The sequence below is a fragment of the Belonocnema kinseyi genome, chromosome 5 (assembly GCF_010883055.1).
Source record: "Belonocnema kinseyi isolate 2016_QV_RU_SX_M_011 chromosome 5, B_treatae_v1, whole genome shotgun sequence".
Taxonomy (NCBI): Eukaryota; Metazoa; Arthropoda; class Insecta; order Hymenoptera; family Cynipidae; genus Belonocnema; species Belonocnema kinseyi.
The window spans coordinates 59,248,549-59,269,958 of NC_046661.1; the positions used below are offsets into that span (position 1 = coordinate 59,248,549).

General features: G+C 31.2%; 1 protein-coding gene across 2 annotated transcripts; it reads left to right on the plus strand.

Annotated features, from left to right (window-relative positions):
• The first annotated feature begins 351 nt into the window (after positions 1–351).
• On the plus strand, positions 352–20,565 carry LOC117172529. Of its 2 annotated transcripts, XM_033360556.1 has the most exons (10): positions 352–521; positions 620–749; positions 3,249–3,349; positions 3,584–3,720; positions 4,003–4,533; positions 10,441–11,292; positions 13,464–13,920; positions 17,133–17,336; positions 17,411–17,484; positions 19,036–20,565. In XM_033360556.1, the coding sequence occupies exons 2-10, from the start codon at positions 634–636 to the stop codon at positions 19,213–19,215; spliced, it is 2,652 nt and encodes an 883-aa protein (XP_033216447.1). In that variant the 5' UTR covers positions 352–521; positions 620–633; the 3' UTR covers positions 19,216–20,565. The 2 variants fall into 2 exon arrangements, with proteins under 2 accessions (XP_033216447.1, XP_033216446.1); XM_033360555.1 differs by having other exon boundaries at positions 353–749.
• The last annotated feature ends 845 nt before the right edge of the window (positions 20,566–21,410 follow it).

Sequence of the window (21,410 nt, forward strand, 5' to 3'; positions counted from 1 at the left end):
CCCATTTCAGTTCTCCCCAAAGCGTTACCGGTCCATTTATATATGCCGATGATTGTTTTCCTCTCGGCTTTTAACAAAGTGCAGTTAGCCAAAGATATTATCCCAACCCTGGGCTTAATTCAAAAATATATCTAAAACCAAGCAATTATCCAAACATAATTTTAAAAGTATTCAATATATTAATTTCTGTTATGCTTCAATGATTGTAAGTATTTAAAGTCATTTACTTGAATCTAGAAAGTGTTAAAACCCAAGTGCTCAAAACCTATGTTTATAGTTTATATGGAATTAGGTATTTAAGAAATTTAAACTTCCCGCCAAATTTCTAGAGGGCAACACTTGCAAAAACTTTTTTATTTTCTTCACTTCGCATTCCATTAAAGTTTTCTGCCAAGCTCGATGGTGCGTGTAAAAAAGTGGTATTTATAAAATGTTCCTCGTTTTTCTCCGAAGTGCAGTGTCTCTTGAATTGAACCAAGAAAATGCGAATATTCTGCTTCTATAAAAAGGAATATTTGTAGGTAGAAAAATTTGCGAAACTTGTGTTGAAATGGTGGAGATCGCTGGGTTGGATTTTTAACGGTAAAATGTCGCTTTGTGTATATTTTTAACCTGACAGTTTCAAAGAAGAATATGTCAGAGCTGGAAGCGGATATTGGAATGTTGGAGGGTGCGGAAGAAGTTGAACCAATCGACGAAGATGAAATTATTGACGTTGATGCCATGGATCTTGAGGATAATGATAGGTGGTAAGTTTCCTCTTTCTACCTATCTGTCAATTACCTTTGTCATCAGGCTGTTTTGGAATTTCGGAGCATGTATCATTTTCCCTGTCTTTTGAGTCCTTCATTTTTATATTCCATAAAGTCCAAAATCTTGTACTAAATATAATCTTAACCTCTCTTTTTTAGATTTTAAACATGTAACGTAACCTTTTATTTTGGCAGTAATTTCACCGATTTCAAAATTTGAATGAGTATTTCTATTTTTATTTTTATATTGGATTACAATATTTCATTTCGAATTCTGTAACAAAAATCAAAGATAAAGGCCTTGAATGGTAACATTTCTTAGAGGGGGTCATTTTTTGCAGATTTTTTTATTTTCGAATAAAGACAGTGACTTTTTTTATTTTCAAGTAAATTTTGATTGATTGTTACCGACTAGATTAATAATTTCCATATGTTTTTTTTCTCTAAAAATAGTAGATGTACTGAAAAAACAGTAAAATTAAAAAATTCAAGATATAAGAAATACACTAGTATTTATAATGTAAATTTATTTTAAAATTATATCTTTGAAGAAATGTAAAGCGTCTTTATAAACAAACTTTTCTATGAAAAAACTTTTTTTTCTTGTATCTGACCTAATTTTGAACAAACTTATTAAGCCTAATAAAATCTTTACATGATATCATTTATAATTAATATTATATAAAAAGAAGGTACTGTCTATGTTTACGGAATCATCCGTACCGTTAACCCTGAGCGAGCTAGAAAGAGAGTTATAGAAAATTCCATAATCATAGACATTGCGTAAAAAAACCCAAAAGCAATTTATTTTAATTAGTATTTTTATTATTAGAATTTATTAGAATTTTTTATTTCGAGTTTTGTAAAAAACAGAGAATTTAAAAGCTTTAAAGTGTAGTAGCATTCTTCAAAGGTGGTCGTTTTGTGAAGTTTTTATTTTCTCTAAGTAAATAGTATATAATGCCTTCAGATTTTCAAGTAAACTATTTATCAAATGTTTATAGTATCATTTTTGTTGCCAATCGCGAATAAAAGCGGTAATTCTTTTTGAATTTGTAGGATAAAAAATCTCCATCCAATTTTTTTTTCTAAAACTAATAGATATGTACCAAAAATAATTTAATTAAAAAAATTAAAACTATTTTAACACGATATTCTTGATAAATATGTCGCTTTTGAAGATTTTATTTACCATAAATATATTGTATTTATCACCTTTAGATTTTGAAATAATTTATTTAACCAATTTTAATGCTATCATTTTTTGCCAATAGCGAATAAAAACCTCAATTCTTTGTAAATTTTGATAGTGTTTAGAAAAAGAGGGTGTGATAGATATCTTGCAAAGCAGGTTCAAAATGTGGTTGCAATCAACACTGGAAATTGATATGACGAGAGAGTGATATTAGCATATCACTAAGTTGTTCAATTGAAAAGTGTTGAAAGCTTCTATTTTATATACGTGTAACTTAATGAGCATTTGAATTAAAAAATGTATAAACTTCGATTTTAAAAGTTTAAAATTCAAAGAATTCCAATTGGAGTGCTTTAATCTGTAGTAGTTCCATGAATAAAGCGGCCACCATGGATTATTAATTACAGTAATAAAATACAATATTTTTAATACCTTAGTGACTTCAATGTCAGCAAAAAAGTAATTTGCTTTTGATGTCTCAAAATGATCGTATGACATAAGGGAACTTTTAGAGTTGACTGTATTTCTAATTGGACTTAAAAGCTCCTAAGTCATTTGACGACCTCCTGCCGATGAGAGTCAATTGAATTATCTTCAGTGAGATTTTTTTCTCGTCAGGTTTAAAGAATAACGATTTCAGTTTTAAATAAATGCCTTGCAAATCAATTTTTTTTAAGTTTCTAGTAGTTTTATTTATAATTAATTCATTTATTCACGAAATATTATAGCTGATTATACAGTGGCTTGCAAAAGTTTTCGGCCACCTCTTTTTGTCATGACCGAATAAATTCTCTTAATTTTAATTATACTGGAGGTAAAAAAATGTCTCTTTAAAAGTTTGATTGTTTTCGAAATTCTGTTTAAAATAAACCCAGGGTGAAGCCAATTTGTCTAGTTTTTAAGTAGATATTGCAAAATAGTGTAAATTTCAATGTTTTCTTAAATTTTCAATAACTTCCGAAATAGTCAACATTTTTCAATGTTTTGGGCTCATTTTGAAGCTTTTTTCCCGTATCACAACAGCTTACAAGTATAAATTGTAAAAAATTTCTTGTCGAATTGCAAGAACTTGAAGTTGTAATAAAAAAGTTGGATAAATTTGAAAACATTTTGTCTGTATAGAAACTTACATGATTATATGTTTCACATATTTTACAAAAATAGTCTTCTTACTAACAATAATATTTCAATTTTTCCAACTTTTTGTTGCCACTGCATGTAAATTGTTTATGGAATAATGATCAAGTATTAAAATTTTACTTTGATGTGGAAATTTATTTGATAAATTAATTGTTTATCAGGTTGTATGACTCCAATCAATGTTCCTCTGAATCGAGAGTTCATGATTTGTACACCTGGCTGAAATCAGATCCCGTTTCGGAGCCTCAAGAACACCCAAATAGTAAGAGACTACTATTTATTTCAAAAGAAATAATTTATAATATATATTTAATTTCAATAGTAGAAATTCGAAAGAAAAAAGTTTAGTAATTTGTACTTAACTATTTTGTGTAATTAAAATTTTATTTTTTTTATTTTTCAAAGCTTTAAGAATTAAAAGAATTAATTTTCTATGCTTTTAATTATTAATCTTCAGCTTCTAATGTATTCAATTAATTTTTTCTTATCGTTCAAGATCTTAAAAAGTCTATAGATACAAGAACCTTTACCCGAGCAAAACGGCGGTCGAACCGATTGAGTTTCGATGCAATAATGGAATCGCTATCATCACCAGTCAAAAATTCAATCGAAACGTTAAAAATTCCTGGACAAGTGAGATACTAAAACATATTAATCATTAAAAATCCTAGGCTAATGATAAATATTTCATACAACTTACTATATTATTAAAAATATGACCTCGTAATTGTACGACTTCTCAAATACAATTCAATCACAAATTTCTTTCGAAACTTCAAGTTCCGGAAATACCGAATTCTTGCTTTCGAATTCACAAAGAAATGAATTTGAATTTTTGCATTATTATTTGATAATTAGAATCTTCATGTGCCTGGGAGAAATTAAATAAACAAATGATTTTAATTCACCTTCCAGTTTCGAATGGACGAAGCGACAACGAGCAGATCCCAAGAAATTCCATCGATGCTCCGACCAAGAGTTGCCTCCCTTTCTGGACTCATGGGAGAAGGCCAGCCAAGTTCATTGAATCGCGCGAGTCTCGAGGCATTCCTAGACCTTTCGCAGTCTAAAGGCATCGACTCCTTCATCAACCTGACGGAGCCAGAATTCGCCGACTGCTTAATGAACGAGTCTCAGCCATCACTGTTGTATTCTTCCCTCATCTCGACTGCAGATGAGTCAAGGAAAAACGACACCCTTTGTGAAACAGACTCCGGTATCCTGACTGAGTCCATGATGCAGACGAGTATGTTCCAGGAGTCGTTAAACATTAATAGTTTCAGAGAAATTTGCTCCAAAGACGAGGAGAGTCTGGAAAATAATCTCACTCGCACTTTGGATCAAACTAAAGTTAACAGTCCTTTTAATCAGACCGAGATTTGCCTTAGTCCTTTTGAAAGGACTTATGTTAATGAAGATCATTTAGAGGAAAACTTAGGAATTCAGGTAATGACTTTTGAAGTTTAAATATTAGGGTGGTCCAAAAACGCTTTTCGAGCTACAGGGCAAGACCCCCCCCCCCCGAAAAAAGTTTCTATTTTCGGAGAAAGGAAATCCGCTTTTTTTCGAAATTCGAATATTAACATGTGTCACCGCGCACTTAAAAATCCCATTTAATTAACATGCGGAAATGTTGAATTTTCGAAAAAATTGAACTCATTTTCCAGAGTTTCATCGAAACGTGCCAAACTTTTTAGGCATTGAAGAGGAGTTTCTACGAAATAAAACCATACGAATAACTTTTTTTTAACCTACCCCCACCCTTCCCGCAGCACCCCAAATATGACCCAAAAAATTTTAAAAACTACATTTTTATGTATTATTGTTACTTCTTAGAAATTTCCAACGTCTTTTTTATATAAATAATTACTAATGGGAAATTTGAATATTTCCCATGACTAAGACAGTATTGTATTTTGAAACGCTCGAAAAAAAAGTTATTTTTGTCAAATTTTTCTGAAGTTATTGATAATATCGCTGCAGAGTTTGTTAGGCTTAATACACACACTCTTGAAATACATTAAAAAAAATTTTGATTTATTTTATGCACTTTTGACATATAAAAACTTCAGCCAAAGTCAACTCCTCAAAAAGTATGTAGGTCCGCGCTATTGTAAAAATCTCGAGAATGGGTGGTCCGAAACAAAAAATTAACCAGTTGTAGATTTAGTATGACTTCAGAAACCGGCTGAACTAGAATTATTTAAAAAAATTAATTTTTACTAAACTTTTTTACAAAAAACGATGAAAATAAACCCACTTATTTCGTTTTTTGTTTGGTTTCCTTCGCCATTTTGTTATTTTTGCATGTATAGAAGAAATCCTAGTTCAGCAAGTTACTGGAGTCATATTGAATCTAAAACTGTTTAATTTTTTTGTTTCCGACCGCCTGTTCTCGAGATTTTTACAACAGCGCAGACCTACCTACTTTTTGAGGAGTTGACTTTGACTGCCGCTTTCATGTATAAAAAGTACATAAAATAAATTAAAAAATTTTTTTTAATGCATTTCAAGAGTGTATTTTTTAGGCTTAACAAACCTCAAATCGATATCATTATCAATAATCTCAGAAAAATTTCACAGTAATAACTTTCTTTTTGAGCGTTTCAAAGTAGAATACTGCCTTAAACCATTTTCAATTGCTTAAGCAAATGTACATTATTTAAACAATTATTTATTCCAAAAAAATGTAAAAGTTGATCGTATTTTCTGATTGAAACGTAATTGTTTGTCATTTTTTGGAGTAATAAATTTTTCTACATAAACATTATGTAATTATTTAAACAATTATTTAATGTCTATTTCGAAAATTTCTTAAAAATTGAGTCAGAGATATCAACTTTATTTTCAAATTAGTATCATATACGTTTTGTTTAATAATTACATAATTCGGATACATTTCTTTAATATTTAATAAATTTCTATTTGTTTAAACAATATTTATATGATTAAGCAGTTTTTTTTCGATAACTAAAAAATGAAATAAAATAGAGCACGTACAATTATGTTTCTGAATGTATATTGTATAGAAAGAATACATCAACAACTTTTCAATAGTTTAAACAAATATAATTTGTTTAAATAATTACTTTTCCAAAAATACTTTTAAAATCGTGTTTTCTGAGGGAAACATAATATTGAATGATTTTGAGGAGTAGTAAATCCTGCTTTAAGCTTTATGTGATTCTTTATGCAATTAATTATGTTTGCTTATATTTTGTAAAAATAATTGTTCAAACAAATTATATTTGTTTAAACAATTGAAAAATGGTACATATATTCTTTTTATACACTATACAGTCAGAAAAATAATTGTATGTGTTCTATTTTATTTCATTTTTTGTAGTTGTCGAAAAAGAACTGCTGGAGCAAGTAAAAATTGTTTAAACAAATAGAAACTTGTTAAAAATTATTTAAAAAGAATCAAAATTATGTGATTATTCTACAAGTGTGCTATTCGTACAATGATAACAAATTGCATTTCAATCAGAAAATACGATTATTTTTTACATCTTTTGGGAATAAATAATTGTTTAAATAATTTAAATTTGTTTAAACAATAAAAAATTGTTTAAAGAATCATGATAAATATTCAAATTTTCCATTAGTAATTATTTGTATAAAAAAGACGTTGGAAATTGCTAAAAAAATAACAATAATACGTAAAAATATAGTTTTTATTATTGGGTCATATTTGGAGCGCTGCGAGGAGGGTGAGGGTGGGTTGGAAATGAAAGTTATTAGTATGGTTTTATTTCGTAGGCACTCATCTGCAATCCCTTAAAAGTTTGGTACGTTTCGATGAAACTCTGGAACATGAGTTCAATTTTTCAAAAATTCAAAATTACCCCATGTTAATTAAATGGGATTTTGAAGGGCCCAGAAAGTTATGGATTTTCTTTCACTGGACATGGAACCTTGAGGGGCGGGGGTCTTGCCCTCCAGAGTGAAAAAGAAATGTTGCAATGTATTTTTGGAGCACTCTAGTAAATATATTAAGCGACATGGGAGAGAGAAGAGCGATTTCCACGATTAAAATTGTATCTCTCGCATGACGTACACGATATTTTTTATGACACCTGTATTAGAAAAGTGCGCTTTTGGTATTTCTATAAGGGACCTTACTTTAATTATTAACCGCTCAAGGAGGAGGGGACGAGAGATTTTTTTAAGGAGCGGAGTCCTTTATTTATGTACGTAACTTTTGTAAATTGGCAAATTAAACAAATAACTCACTGCAATTGTACAGAAAGTTAATCTGAGTTTAACTTTACGCGCCAAAGAAATCTGGTGAACGAGAAACAACCTAGCAAATAACAATTTTTAAAAAGTCGGAAAATTTGATTTATCAGGGAAAAGTCAGGGATTAAAAAAAAATCTTGCAGAAGTCAAGGAATTTCTCTAAATTAAAATAACTGAAGAAAAATTAATTAAAAATTTTTTAATTTTAATTTGAAATTGTTTTATTCTGTTCATAAAAGATATGGTTTAAAAATATTACAAGTTTAATATTATTGTAATTGAATGTTAATGGTAATGTTAGTAGTTTTTTTTTTTTTTTTGTTAAAGGAGTAAAACGGGAAATGCTCATGCACTTAGCACATTCGATCTTTGGGGACCATGAGCCCAATATGTGCACATCACGCATATATACGTAACGCATATACACGTGAGATGCACAAATGGGCACGTAGTCCACAAGGAACGAATGTGAGTGTGGGACTCACCAAACGGCGCCTGCCCACTAAACCAAACTCCTTTCCTGCCAACCCATGTTCCCGGAATCCGCTTTCGCATTACTTCAGGAGCATGGGTGTAAGGCCAATAAGCCGTGCTTCGGCTTCCTACTTGATCTGCCTGCTTGGCAATCACCTGTTCTTCTCTTTGCCCAAACCAGATGCTTTCAACGTCCTCAGTAGTACGGGGGTACCGCACTTCGGGCACGTCGGCTTCCAGCATCCTGTTTGGGCACTATCTTTTAGCTTGGATGAAGGGAAGACTTCCTCAGCGAAGCTGCCTCCCTGAACACCAAGCACCTCATCGTCCCCGGAAGATGGTGTGTCCGGGGTTTTTCTTCCCTTGCGGTGCAGAGGTAGCACTGCGGTGTGTTTTCACACGCCGCAGCCCTATGACCCTCCTTGCCGCTCGGTCCGGGCCTTCACAGCCAGCTGCCAGTGGCCGTAGCCTAGGCAGCGATAGCACCGCATCTTCTCCTTTTCATTTTGCACATAACAGGACACCCATCCCACCTTCAGGTGCCCCGCGCGTAACAATCTCACCGCTGTATCTTCTCTTAACTCCACGAAAGCCCTCAGATTACCTCTGAAGGGTCTTTTCGTGAGGCTGTCCTTCACCACTCCGCCGTCGATGTCCTTGAAGTGCCTTCTCACGGCCTCTTCAACTTCTTTCGCAACTGTTGTTGTGTCGAGGTCTAGAACCTCGACCTCCACACGAGGGACGAGCTCACGCACGGTACCCCCCTCACCAAACGCATCTCTAATTGCTGCCGACAGTTCGGCTCTGCCCTTTCCGGTATGTCCTAACTCCACAAAGACCTCTCCGTTTCGGGTCTCCCTAACCCCCTTGATTTTTACACCAAGGGCGTCAGGACTCACCTTCTGCTTGAGGCCCTTGAGGATCTCTGCGCCTTGCTGGCAGCAGGTTCTGCTGCCATTTCCGCTTTCTTTGGGGTCGAGGCCACTACCTCCGCAGCGTTTTGCACCCTCTGCTTCTTGCTTACCGACTTGGAACAGCCAGCCTCAACGGGGCTCAAGGAGAACTCCCTGTCTCTTTTCCCATGATGGGTAGCGGGAGTCTCTACGGCTTCTTCAGTCTGTGTCGCGTTGTGGCTGGTGTCCTTTGTGGAGCTTCTTTGCGTGCAGGTTCTCTCTATTGCCCCTTCGATTTTGTCCAAGTCCCAATCAATAAGTCCATGAAAATCTATGCCATACATTAGTGCAGGCCTGCCCTTCTCCGTTAAGCTCTGCGCCTCCACTACACCATGTTTTATCACATTAAACATGTTGCTCGTCTGGTCACAGAAGCGCTTCATGCTGTCTAACACTCCACTTAACTCCTCAAAAATATCACGTGCTTCCTTGAGCTTTTCAATGGTACCTGCGGCACCCCTTCTAGCATCCTCAAAAATTTGCTCCATAGTTATGGGCACATCTTCGTCATCCAGCTCCTCACTTTCACTTCGGTTTAATTTCTCTATAATGTTCGCCATAATAATCCCCCGAGTAGCTAGGGAAGTAAAGGTCCACCTACGCAGAGCCCCGCATGCGAAGGTAAGGTCTATATACTCTAGGAGGTGACCTGGTATCCTAGAGGCACCGTTTGAGACACCACACCCTGGTGCCACTCAGTCCTCGGCACGGTTGCTCACGCCTTGACTTGGGGGTCTTTGTGTGTTTGGTCCGCGGGGCGTATTTTATTTGGCCCTAGCCTGTGTTTCCAGCGAGAATTCAGAAATCATGTCTTTGTTGAAGATTCACATATTTAGTTGAAAATTTTGGTTGGAAGTTTAACTGTTTTGTTGAAAATTGATGTTTTAATTGAAAATTCAAGTGCGTGGGTATAAGTTAAACTATTTTGTTGCTAAAAATTTTATTTTTGTACGGAAAACTCGTCTTTTGGCTTGAAAGTTCAACAATTTAGATTAAATTTTTTTTCATGACTGATAAATCTTTATTTGTAGAAGATTCGTCTTTATAGTTTTTATATTTTTTCTTGTAAATGAAAATTCATCTTTTTTGGCTGAAAGATCAACTATTGCACTTTTTTTTTATTAATAATTCATGTTTTTAGGTTGAAAATTGAATTAATTTGTTTGACAATTTAAGTATTTTGTTAAAAAATCATTTTTTGTGGTGCATAATTCAACTATTTTGATTAGAAGTTAAATACTTTTCTTGATTAAAATATAAACTATTTATTAAATTTTTTGTGAAGTATTCATATTTTTATTAAAAATACAACCACATACTTGGTTGAAAGTTGAATTTCTTCATTAAAAATTAATTTATTTCTTGAAGATTTGTCATTTGGTTGAAAATTCAACTAATTTGTTGAATATTCGTCTTTTTTATAGAAAATGTAACTGAGTTAAACCTTTTAGAAAGTAATTAATTTTCTAAGCTTTTATTGACTATTGCAAATATTTAAAATCAGATTTTAACAGCACAGAATATTTTTTGTCGCCTATTTTTGAAAAAATCACCTTTTTAACCAAAGATGTATTGTGATGACGTGTTAGAAATATATATGATTGTATACTTAAAATCCTTCAAATTTCAACCCCGCAATTTGAAACCATTCAACTTTAATTCTTTTAAATTATTTGTTTTGCAGTTAAATTCTGTGAATCCTATTCACTACGAAGAATTGCAAAAAACTAACGAAGCCTCGCCGATTCTTCACTCAAACGGGTCCTGCAACTTCAGTGAAACACTCCCATCTTTGCCACATGAATTATCTCATCATAAGTTCGATACGTCTACTCCCGAAGAGGGAAGACTAATATCAAATGATACATTTGAGAGTCTAAACGCCATACAAATGAACGAAAATTCTATGGAGGATGCGCTAATCGATGCAGATATGACTTTCAACGTGAAGCGTCTCTCCTGCCAAGGAAACGTTACCGAAAATCTATCGCCAAAATTACTCCATTTGAATGCGACCAGAAATATCAATAATAACAACAAACAAACAAATGCCTCCAATCTGAGACAAGAATTGCTCGAGGAAGTGGAAAGAAGTGAGAGGAAGATGGACTCAACTTTTTCGCAGGAGAAAATTAAGCAGAGAGATTTGACAATGACCTACGAGAATTCTAAAGAAACTTTCGCTGCTCCTTTGGATTATTATAAGACTTACACGAGAGAGGGATCGAAGAAATTTACGCAGTCGCAGGTCGATAAGTATCAAGATTTTTCGTGTGAAATAAGTGACAAAAGGTTTCAGACTTTCAGAAAAACTTCAAAGAAGGAGGAGAGAGAAACGGTTAATTCTACGTTTTTGAAGACTGAAGATGTGGCACATGTTAATGCCACTTTTTCAAAGAACGAAGAAGTGGAAATGGTAAATACAACTTTTCTGAAGAATGAGAACGTAGAAAAGATTAACAATACTTTCTCGAAGGAGGAGCATGAAACTGAAGAGGATAATGTCAATACGACGTTTTGTAAACCTCCACAGCAGGTATGGATTTTATAAGGACTTTTTACCCTTGTATGAATTTGAATTTCCAGTTTTGGGACCATTCAAAAACTACATCACACTGCCTATGTGGTTGGGGGGGGGGGGGGGGGGGGGGGGGGGGGGCAGAATTTGAAATCACACATGGACAATATAAATGGGAATAACCCTTTTTTTTAGATTTTTTCCCTGGTTGGTTAAAACTTCTACTGTTTAAATATTTTGTTGAAAAGTCAATTTTTGTTTGTTAAAAATTTAATTTTTTGGCTGAAAATTTAACTATTCCTTTTTTGGTTGAAAATTTGATTGTTTTTAGTTGAAAATTTAATTATTCCAGTTGAAGACTCGTCATTTTAGTTGAAAGCTGAAGATTGATATATTTTATAGGAAATTAATTTTTTTAACTAAAAATTTAACTATTCCATTATTGGTTGAGTGTTTCTCTTTTTGTATATGAAATTTCAGCAATCTTTTCAAAAAACAGTCTTTTTGACTTGAAAATTCAATTACTAGGTTGAAAATGCATCTTTGTAGGTAGGAAATTTAACTATGTTATTACAATTGAACTGTTTTTTTGAAAATTTTTCTTTTTTGGGGGGAAATATAACAATGTGATTACAAATTCAAGTATTTTGTTGACAATTCAAATATTTTGTTAAGAAGTAATCTTGTTTTTTGGAATTTCAAATGCCTTTTTGAAGATTCGTCTTTTCGGATTGAAAATTCGACTGTCTTCTAAAAACTTTGACTTTTGGGCTTCACATTTCAACTCTTTAGTTAAAAAGTATTCTTTTTTGTTCCAAAATTCAACTGCTTGGTTGGTAATTAATTTTGTTTGTGTTAATTTAACTGCTTTGTTGAAAATTCGTCCATTTTGATTGAAAATTAAAGTTATTGGTTAAAAATTCAACTCTCTTCTTAAAAAATCGTCTTTTTGGTTTGAAAATCCGACTATTTGGTTAAAAGTGCAACTATTTCTGGCTGAAGTTAATTATTTTTTCTTTGAAAAAGTGAACATTTGATTGAAAATTCAACTATTTGGTTGTAAAGGTAACTGTTTGGTCTAAAGTTAATTAATTTGTTGAAATTTCCCTTAGCTTTTTCAGCTGCAATTTATGAATAAACGAGTGTTTTCCTCCGAAAAAATTTGCATTTATACTTCGAAGGGTTGGTAACAAATTCTTAAAATCAGAATAATTTTTTTTCGTTTTACGTCTCCAAAATAAAAAAAAGTGTCAAATAAATCATTTTCGCGATTTTCAAAAATTGAATCCTAATTCCACCCTCCCCCCACACTTTTTTCTCATAAATAATGTTAGAAATAAAACAATAGCTGTGGGAAATGTTGCCATCAGCGTTCATTTTGCAGAGTGCATACACCCACGACATACATTATTCAATAATAATAAGAATGACGTGAAAAAAGGTAATAAGTGCTACATTTCCAAACGAATATCGCACAAGAACTTGAGCTTTTTCGGTTTTAAAGCAAACTTTTTATGACAATATTTAAATTATTATTTATATTTATATTATTGATATAGGTGCTTATTGAGCAAAAATAACTTCTCGCGTTGAATGTTCTTCTAGGTTCCTAAATTCACTCCCGGGGGTGGAATTAGGATACCTTATGGGGGGAAATAGCAATTTCCGAACATTCTTAAAAACAAATAAAAAACAAAACCTCAAATTTTTCAACCGATAATCCACTGCACATCAAAGATGTGGATGTAATGAAGAATATTTGAGGGTAGACGCTTAAAAAAATATCACTTAATTTTGAATGGAACCAGTCCTCAAAGTAGCTGAGTTTCTTACAATTTGGCGGATCGAAAAGCGTTAGCTCGTGTAACTTCAGGAAAAGCAGCTATTGACACGAGACTTGGTGCAAACGCATTTGTAACGTAAGCGATAGAAGTGACGACAATAGTGTACGGGGTGCAGCGCTTCCCGGCTAAAATCAGATGATGGCGGAATTAGGCACTTTACCCTAAATGGAAAAATAATCTTTTCGGTTTAATTTTTTATTTAATTATCAATTTTCCCTCTTCAAGCTTCGTGTGATGATTTATGAGGAAGAAGGGGAGTAGTGGAAAAAGTGTTCAAAATAGCGTGACGTAGTTTTTGAATGGTCTCTTTGTACATTTCTAATTTAAACAAATATATTTTTCCAGAAAATTGTGAATTCCACATTCAACAAACCGCCACCTAGAAAGCTAACAGCCCCAAGAAACTTTTCGAAGCTGCCACAGTTTTTGCAAAAATCTAATCCGAACATTCCCACTTCCAACACCCTTAGAACAATAAAAGCGCCTGGAAGTTTCGCTTATACAAAAGGTTCGCATCCAAATATTCCCAGAGCTATGGATAGAATGTATTCCTTGGGAAAATACAAAAGCGATTCTGAGCGGCTCTTGCGATCGATCAGGAATTCATCGGAGCAGATTGGAAATGCAGGAGGTTCCACGGAGAGCATTGAGAGTACTCAAAGTGCTCCTGATTTGGATGATAGGTCGAGTGTGTGCTCAGACAGTAGTCGTAGTTCTTATACGATTTTGACGACTGCGAGGACGATTCTGAACCAAACGGAAGTGGTAAACTCGAAAGCAATGCATAAAATGATGCCTCATGGTAGGTCTTCTTTTTACATCTCACTTTACTTTGAAAATCGTCATTTATTTTAGATAATATATTTTTTAACTTTTTAATTAAATTTACATTTTTAATAATGAAAAAAATTTTTAATATCAAATTAATGTGTTGAAAATAAGACGACACGATGCGACTGAATCTAGTCTGAATGAAAGTTGAGTGCCAATGGGATGTTTCGGTTGATTATATTTCCCCGATATTCCACTAACGTTTCAAGATCAAAATGAAAATAATCGTTGAAGCTTTTTTTAAGCCGAGTTTAATATTTAATTAATACGACAAACAAACAAAAATTCCTACAAAAAATATGATAAATGTTACCTACAATTTGTTTTCACTGGATTTTTTTTATTTACCATAGGCCTCGAAATCACCTCACCATTCACACTGTTTAACACTATTTTAAAGCGATAAAACTATATGCTACTATTTCCAAAAAAAATACGCTAAAGACAGTATTTTAAAGTCAGAAGACGAATTTTCAACCAACAAAGATTTCTTAGTCAATAAAAAAATTCATAAAAAATGTTGAATTTTCAAGCCAAAAATATGAGCTTTCAACAAAACATTTGAATTTTCAAACAAATAGTTAGATTTTCAACCAAAAAGATGAATTTTCAACAGCGCAGATTAATTTTCTGCCAGGAAAATCAAAGCTGTCAACAAAACAAATCGATTTTTAACCAAATAGTGGAATTTTAAATTAGGAATAATTTTTTATTTCTAGGATGAATTTTGAACAAATTAGATCAATTTTCAACTAAATATTTTGAGCAATGAATTTGTTTTTAGTCCAAATTTTATTTGATTAATTTTTAGTTTCTATTTTTTTCGTATCTAATATGTTTAGCTGAATAGTTCAATTTTTCAACCGAAAAGGAAACATTTTTAACCAAAAATGAAACAGATAAATTTTCATTGGGGAGAGTAAATTTTCAATTAAAAAAACTAACTACAAAATAGTTTAATTTTGTACCAAGTAGTTGAATTTCATACAGAATTGCTTAATTTTCAAGCTATAAAGATAAATTTTTTATAAAATAGTTGAATTTTCACCTTGGGAATATGAATAAACAACATTAATGTTTATTTACAACGATTAAAAACTGAGCTTTGAAGAAAGTAATTCAATTTCTAACCAAGGACTTGAATTTTCCAAAAAAATGTAACAGTTGATTTTTCAATCAAAAAAAGATTTTAATTCAAAATAGAAAACAGTTGAATTCTACCTAAATGGTGAATTTTCAACAAAATAGTCCATTTTTAACTATAAAAATTGAGTTTTTACCAAAAAGACGATCTTTTAACAAAATACATCAATTTTCCACAAAATACCCAAAATTTCAATAAAATTGTTGAACCTTTAAGCTAAAACTACGTATTTTCTACAGAGCAGTCGAATTTGCAATGAAAGGTTTAATTTTTAATCGAAACAGAATAATTTTTAACAAGATAGTTGTTCAAAAACATAGTTCAACAAAATAGTGGACAAAAAATTCGTCAAGAAAGAAAAAAAACATTCAAATAACGTATTGATTTTTCAAGCCAAGAAGTATGCAGTTTTTTTAGACAATCTTTGAATTTTGTATCAAATAATTCAATTTTTAACAAGAACAAAAAAAGAAAAATTCTAAACAAAAAATGTAATATATAGTAGATTTTTCAACTGAAAATAATTATCTTCGAATCAATAAAAGTTCAATTTTTTGATAGGGTTCTATTAATTCAGTTTTAATTTAAGTGGAAAAATGAGAAACAGACCTGTTTCTCATATCACTGTTCTCACATTGTTTCACCTGTAAAATATTGTTAAAACTGCGATAAATAAATAGAAATCGTTACAATTTATAGGCTAAAGAATAACATTTTAAATAAAAGTCAGGTTCATTGTTAATACCAAAAAAATGGTATGACACTGCCACTGTTTTTTTTAATTTGTGACACTATTTACAATCTCTGAAATGAGTCTGAGGCTTGTTATTATATTTCCTTGACATACTAAGAATATTTAAAGGTATAACTTGAAATAAACTATTCAGTCCTTTTTGAAAAAGTCCATATTTTTGTTTAATTAATATAAAATGCAAAAATTTTCCTAAACAGATATGGTACATTTTGAATAATTTTTTTAACCTGATTTTTTATTTATTATGTTTCTGTAACGTCCTTCGAATGTGTGATGGTAAAAATTGAAATAACCGATGAAGTCCTTTGGGGAAAAAGTCGACTTTTGTATATAATTATTTTGGAATGTTTAAATTTCAATAAAACGATACAGTAAATAACAGTAAATGTTGCTCATAAACTTTTTTCAATCGATTTTTTAATCGGTTATGGTTCTCTGTTGTCCCATAAATATTTTAAAACAATAAAAAGAATCCATCAGACCCTTTTTGGAAAACGTAGATTTTTTTTTTAAATCATTTGAAATGCAAAAATTTCCCTGAGAAGGTATAGTTAATATCGTACAACGTTTATTCATTGATTTAAAATCTTGAACATCCCGCGAATATTTTAAGATGAAATTTAAATATGTGCATTTATAAAATTTTAAACCAGTACATTTCTGTATTTAATTTTGTGATTTGAATTGCAAAAAAAATTCTTAAACAAAAAATTGTATTATGGTTGCACCCAATTTTCCGTGAATCAATTGATTATTTTAATTTTTATCTTCAAATGTTCGTAGATTTGTAGAAAAAACATATTCGATAAAAAAACAAAAGGAACACAAAATATTCAACAAGATTTATTGCATCTTTTTAGAGAATCTTTTGCATTTCAAATTAAACGCAAAAATCGAGTATTTTTCAAAACAGGGCCCATCGATGTTTTCAATTTTTGTCTTAAAATATGGGTGGAATTTAATATAAAAAAGCAGTAAAAATCAATTTTAGGTCATACTAAAATCTAATATTTCAAAAAGAACCCCAATGATTTTTGAAAATTTTCATCTTTAAATTATCCCATTGAAATTAAGCTATTATTTGGATTTGATTCGACTGCTTCGTGACCACGTAAGAACTGGGAATGCAAAATTGAATTATTTAAAATGTTTAAATATTCCAAATCGACCATTTTAAATCAAATTGTTTTATATTTATATTTGTATAAAATTAATTGATAATATAATCTCTGTAATCTCAGTGCAAGCCTCTAATAAATTATAAATTAAAAAACTTTTCCAACAGGTTTCAAGCCAGAATCGACACCAAAACCAAACAGACAAATCCTCGAAAATACTTGGGTTCAGGCAGAAAACGATTTGCCTTCACCAATCCTGAAAAATAATATCGAATGTTCAAAAAGTAATAACGTTTCTCCACACAGCGATCTTAAATCGAGTTCGCCATTTTTCAGCCCAAGCAGTTCAAATGAAAATATAAATTCTCTCGGTAATAATAATACTTAAATCTAATTAAATTTAAGTACCGCAAAGATATGACATTTCTATATTTTAATCTTTCAGATGTTGTTAAAAACAATTCTCGAGAGTTTAAGTCACCAAAAGAGAGCGAAAAACTAACAACGAAAGTCTCACGGGTAAGTTTTTGTGATTTTAACCTAATATTAAAAGCATAAACAATTTGAAATTCCATAATAGCAAAATTTTAAATATTAGAAATACTGAATTCTTAAAATCTTAAAAATGCATTTTTTAAAGAAAATAGATGAAATATCGGCTGTAGGCTTTATTTTCGTGAAAAGTACAAACCGTTTTCATGATTACGCGCTTTTTTCAAGTTATGGTGAAATAAATTACAATAAAAAATCAACAAATATGAAAAAGATAGTGTATTGAAAATTAAAACGGTCGAAGAAAGGAAAGACAGTTTTGGATTTGTTTTATCTGGAATTATTTTGAATACTCTCAATATTTCCCAAGTTCATTTAAATTAAAACATTTAAACTTTCAAACGTGCAATATGTTGAAGGCAGTTTTTTTCAAACATTTTGTTTAATATTTTAAATGAGTTCAAGCCAGGCAAAATCATTGTTCTCAACATTTTTCTTATGAAGAGGGAAATTTTTAACATTTGTCTTCAGTTCAAAAATAGGGAATTTGGAAGATGAAATTTTTTAATTTTAACCTTTCCATGATTATTTTCATAGAGTCTAAGGGGATTAGATTCTTTATTTTAGGCACTTTTATCTAGATAAAAAGAATAAATTTAAACAATAAATTTGTTATTCTCTTTATTTTTTCTGAATCGGAAGAGAGATATTTGTTATCTTTAATATGTGTATTCAATTGGAACTGAAGTAATTATTGTTTTCAATGTATTTCTTAATTGGAATAGGGCCATTTTGTATTTTTAACAATTGCACTGAGTTGTAAGAATGGATATTTTTGTTTATAATTTTTTTCTGAATTGAAAAAAGGAATTTCTTTATTTATTACATTTTTTAAAATATTTTTATTCAATTTGAGGACGTGAGGAGAGGAGGAGGTGGTTTCTGTCATTTTCACTTTTTCCTTAAGATAAAAAGGGTGGCATTTTTTTATTTTTTTCTTAATTGGAAGAGGAAATATTTTTATTTTTAACATTGTAAGTAAGTTGAATGGGGTCAAATTAAACTGTTTCATTTCCAAGGTCTTTTTAAAATTTTTCAGTTTTTAAAGCGTGAATTTTAAAAGGGTATTTCTTAAATCTCTTAATTTTGAATTGTTCAGTCTAAAACTTTTCAAATTGAAAACCTGAAAAATTTAAAGTAATAGGAAAGATTTTTCTAAACTGAAAAATGAAATTTCTCAATAAAAAAATTCACTGTCATTTTCACCACTTAAAATTGAAGAATTTTAAATTGTAAACCTTCAAAGTTTAATCATTCTAAAACCTTTGGAAATTATACGATATCAAATCGGAAGTTTAAAAAAATTAATACAAACCTAAAGCATTAAAAATTAAGCAATTCTAGATATCGTTTAAAATAGAAGTATGCTTAATTAGTATCTGGTAACTAAGACGTTAAAAATAATCACTTTCAACTTTTGCATCTCTTCTTTTGCTTAATTTTATAATTATTTATAATTATAAGATGTCGAACTTTTTTTAATATCAATGAAAAATTAATTAATGATTGGATTTTTAGGCACCGTCTAATGAAGCAAAGAGCCATATGGATTCAAGGCTGAAATTACGGCCTCCGACGAATTACAACGCGGCGCGACCAGCTATTGCAGCGAGTGGGATTCCGAGACCGGCCTCTCGAATTCCAGCCCCGAAATTCTCACGGCCACTCTCTCGAATCCCGGATCAAAAAAAAGGCTGATTAAAAGTGCTCAAAATTAAGGGCAAGCTCCCGCAAATTATATTTTTTCTGCGATTATTCTAATTCGAGAACGATGTAGATTGCGCTTTCGAACAATCTGAAGCTTCCTATCAATATTTAATTGATTTCTGGAACGTGGGTCGCTTTCTGAGAATCTTAGTCACTGTCATTAAACCTCAGCATATCAACGGAATTGCTCGAGTTTTCCAAAGTTGAAAACTCTTTCGTTATTGCTGTTTTTTTTTAGAGAGAAATTGTGATTTTGATACAGTTTTTATATTGTAAAATGTTAATTATACGCTTCTAATATTTAAAAATCGAAGCATAATCTATGACAATGATCGCTGCCAAAAATCAGTATCTGTACATCGGCTTTATGTATAAAAATGTCTGAAGCGTATGTTTAGTTTATTTTTTATTTTAATAGATAACTTAGGAGATTTTAAAGGGGAAGACTGCGAGAAAAAATCGCCCGTACCCCATGCCATTTCTTGAATGCAACTCCGTCCCACAAGTTTGTCCAAATTTTTTGTACATGCCTGTCGAATTCGTTTGAATAATTTTTTGGAGTTGAAATTCAAAAAGGGATCGTTTTAGTCATATTTTTTTTGTAACATAAGCTGGGGTAAAGCGCATAGGAGAAAATCAGTTTCATTAAAAAGTTCTTATTTATTGAAAGAAAAAAATTAACTTTTTTAATGCTGACAAAATATTTAACAGAGTATAACAATAAATGTAACTAAGGTGATTAAAACAATAAATAATTTTAACCCGTGTTCACGTAATAATTAGTTAGGTGTACTTTTTTACTCTTCGCATACAAATATTACTTCAGAATGTTGCTGGCTGTGTTGTTAACCATATCAATGATGAATTTAACTATGACCCAAATGTGAAACTTGATATTTTATCAATTTAAAATGGTAAAAATCCTCTGAATAGTTTACTAAAAGTTTTCAATTTTCACGTTTGCGTTAAGAAATGTTCCATGATCGTACCTCAAACGAACCCGTCAATTACATTCAGAGATGTTAAGAAACCTTAAAATCAATCATAAGATTTATGTTGGATTAGTGTAAAATTGATGCGAATACGAAATCACTAACTGCCTTTTCTTCACAGAGAGCTTCAAATATTTTTTACTTTTGATCGCTTTCTATTCCTATTGTACAAAAATCGTCGAGTATTTTTAACTGTGCCACTTGTAACGTGAAAGTGCCTTTAATGTAAATAAATCAGTTTTATTTTTAAAATTTAACTGCTTCCAATTAAGGAATAAGGAATTGTGCATATTATCGAAAAGTGTTCGCTAATGTAAAAAATCAAATAAATTATCGTCTTTTCTAATTTCCAAGGAAACGTCTTTAATCTCATTTTTCACCCTTTTCGAAAATTATTCGTCCCGATAAATAATTTATTTCCAAGTTTTATGAAGTACTTTTATTTTATTATAAATGAACTTATAAACTAAATCGTAATGTATTTATAAAATAATACAGTAAAATTATAATTGTAAATAACATAGTAGACTAGATCTTAAAGATTCTTAAAGTTAGGCCCGTCTTAAGTTTGATTTTTTCCTTTTTATTAAAAAATTTCACAGCAAAACTCCAACTTAAATATATTGAAAATCTTCATCAATAAAATCGAGACGCCGACTTCACAATCATCAATTCTCAAGCTTTGTACGATTCCTACATCGAAGTACTAAACGAAATTTACAATTCATTTCAGAAAATTCAAAACGGGCATATAATCAATTCTCAAGCTTTGTACAATTCCTACATCGAAGTACTAAACGAAATTTACAATTCATTTCAGAAAATTCAAAACGGGCATCGATTTCTTTCTAATAACTAAGTAAATATTAACATTAATGAACGCATGTCATGTAATATATACACTGTAAAAAAAGATTTGTGTAAAATTACAAACTTTCGGAAAATTACATATTGTATCATTGTAAATATCACACACTTCACTGTGATTTTACAAAAGTGTGTGAAATTACATGCTCTAGTGATGTAAGCAAAAGGACCCTCGAACTGCAGTGCAATATTATACATTCGATAAAAACAAAATTACACATTCCCTCGAACGAACTTTACCAACTCATCTCTGACTTTACATTCAGAAGGGAAAATTCAGTCGCGGCGTGTAAAAATACCATGCGTCGGTAAAATCACTTTCCTGCG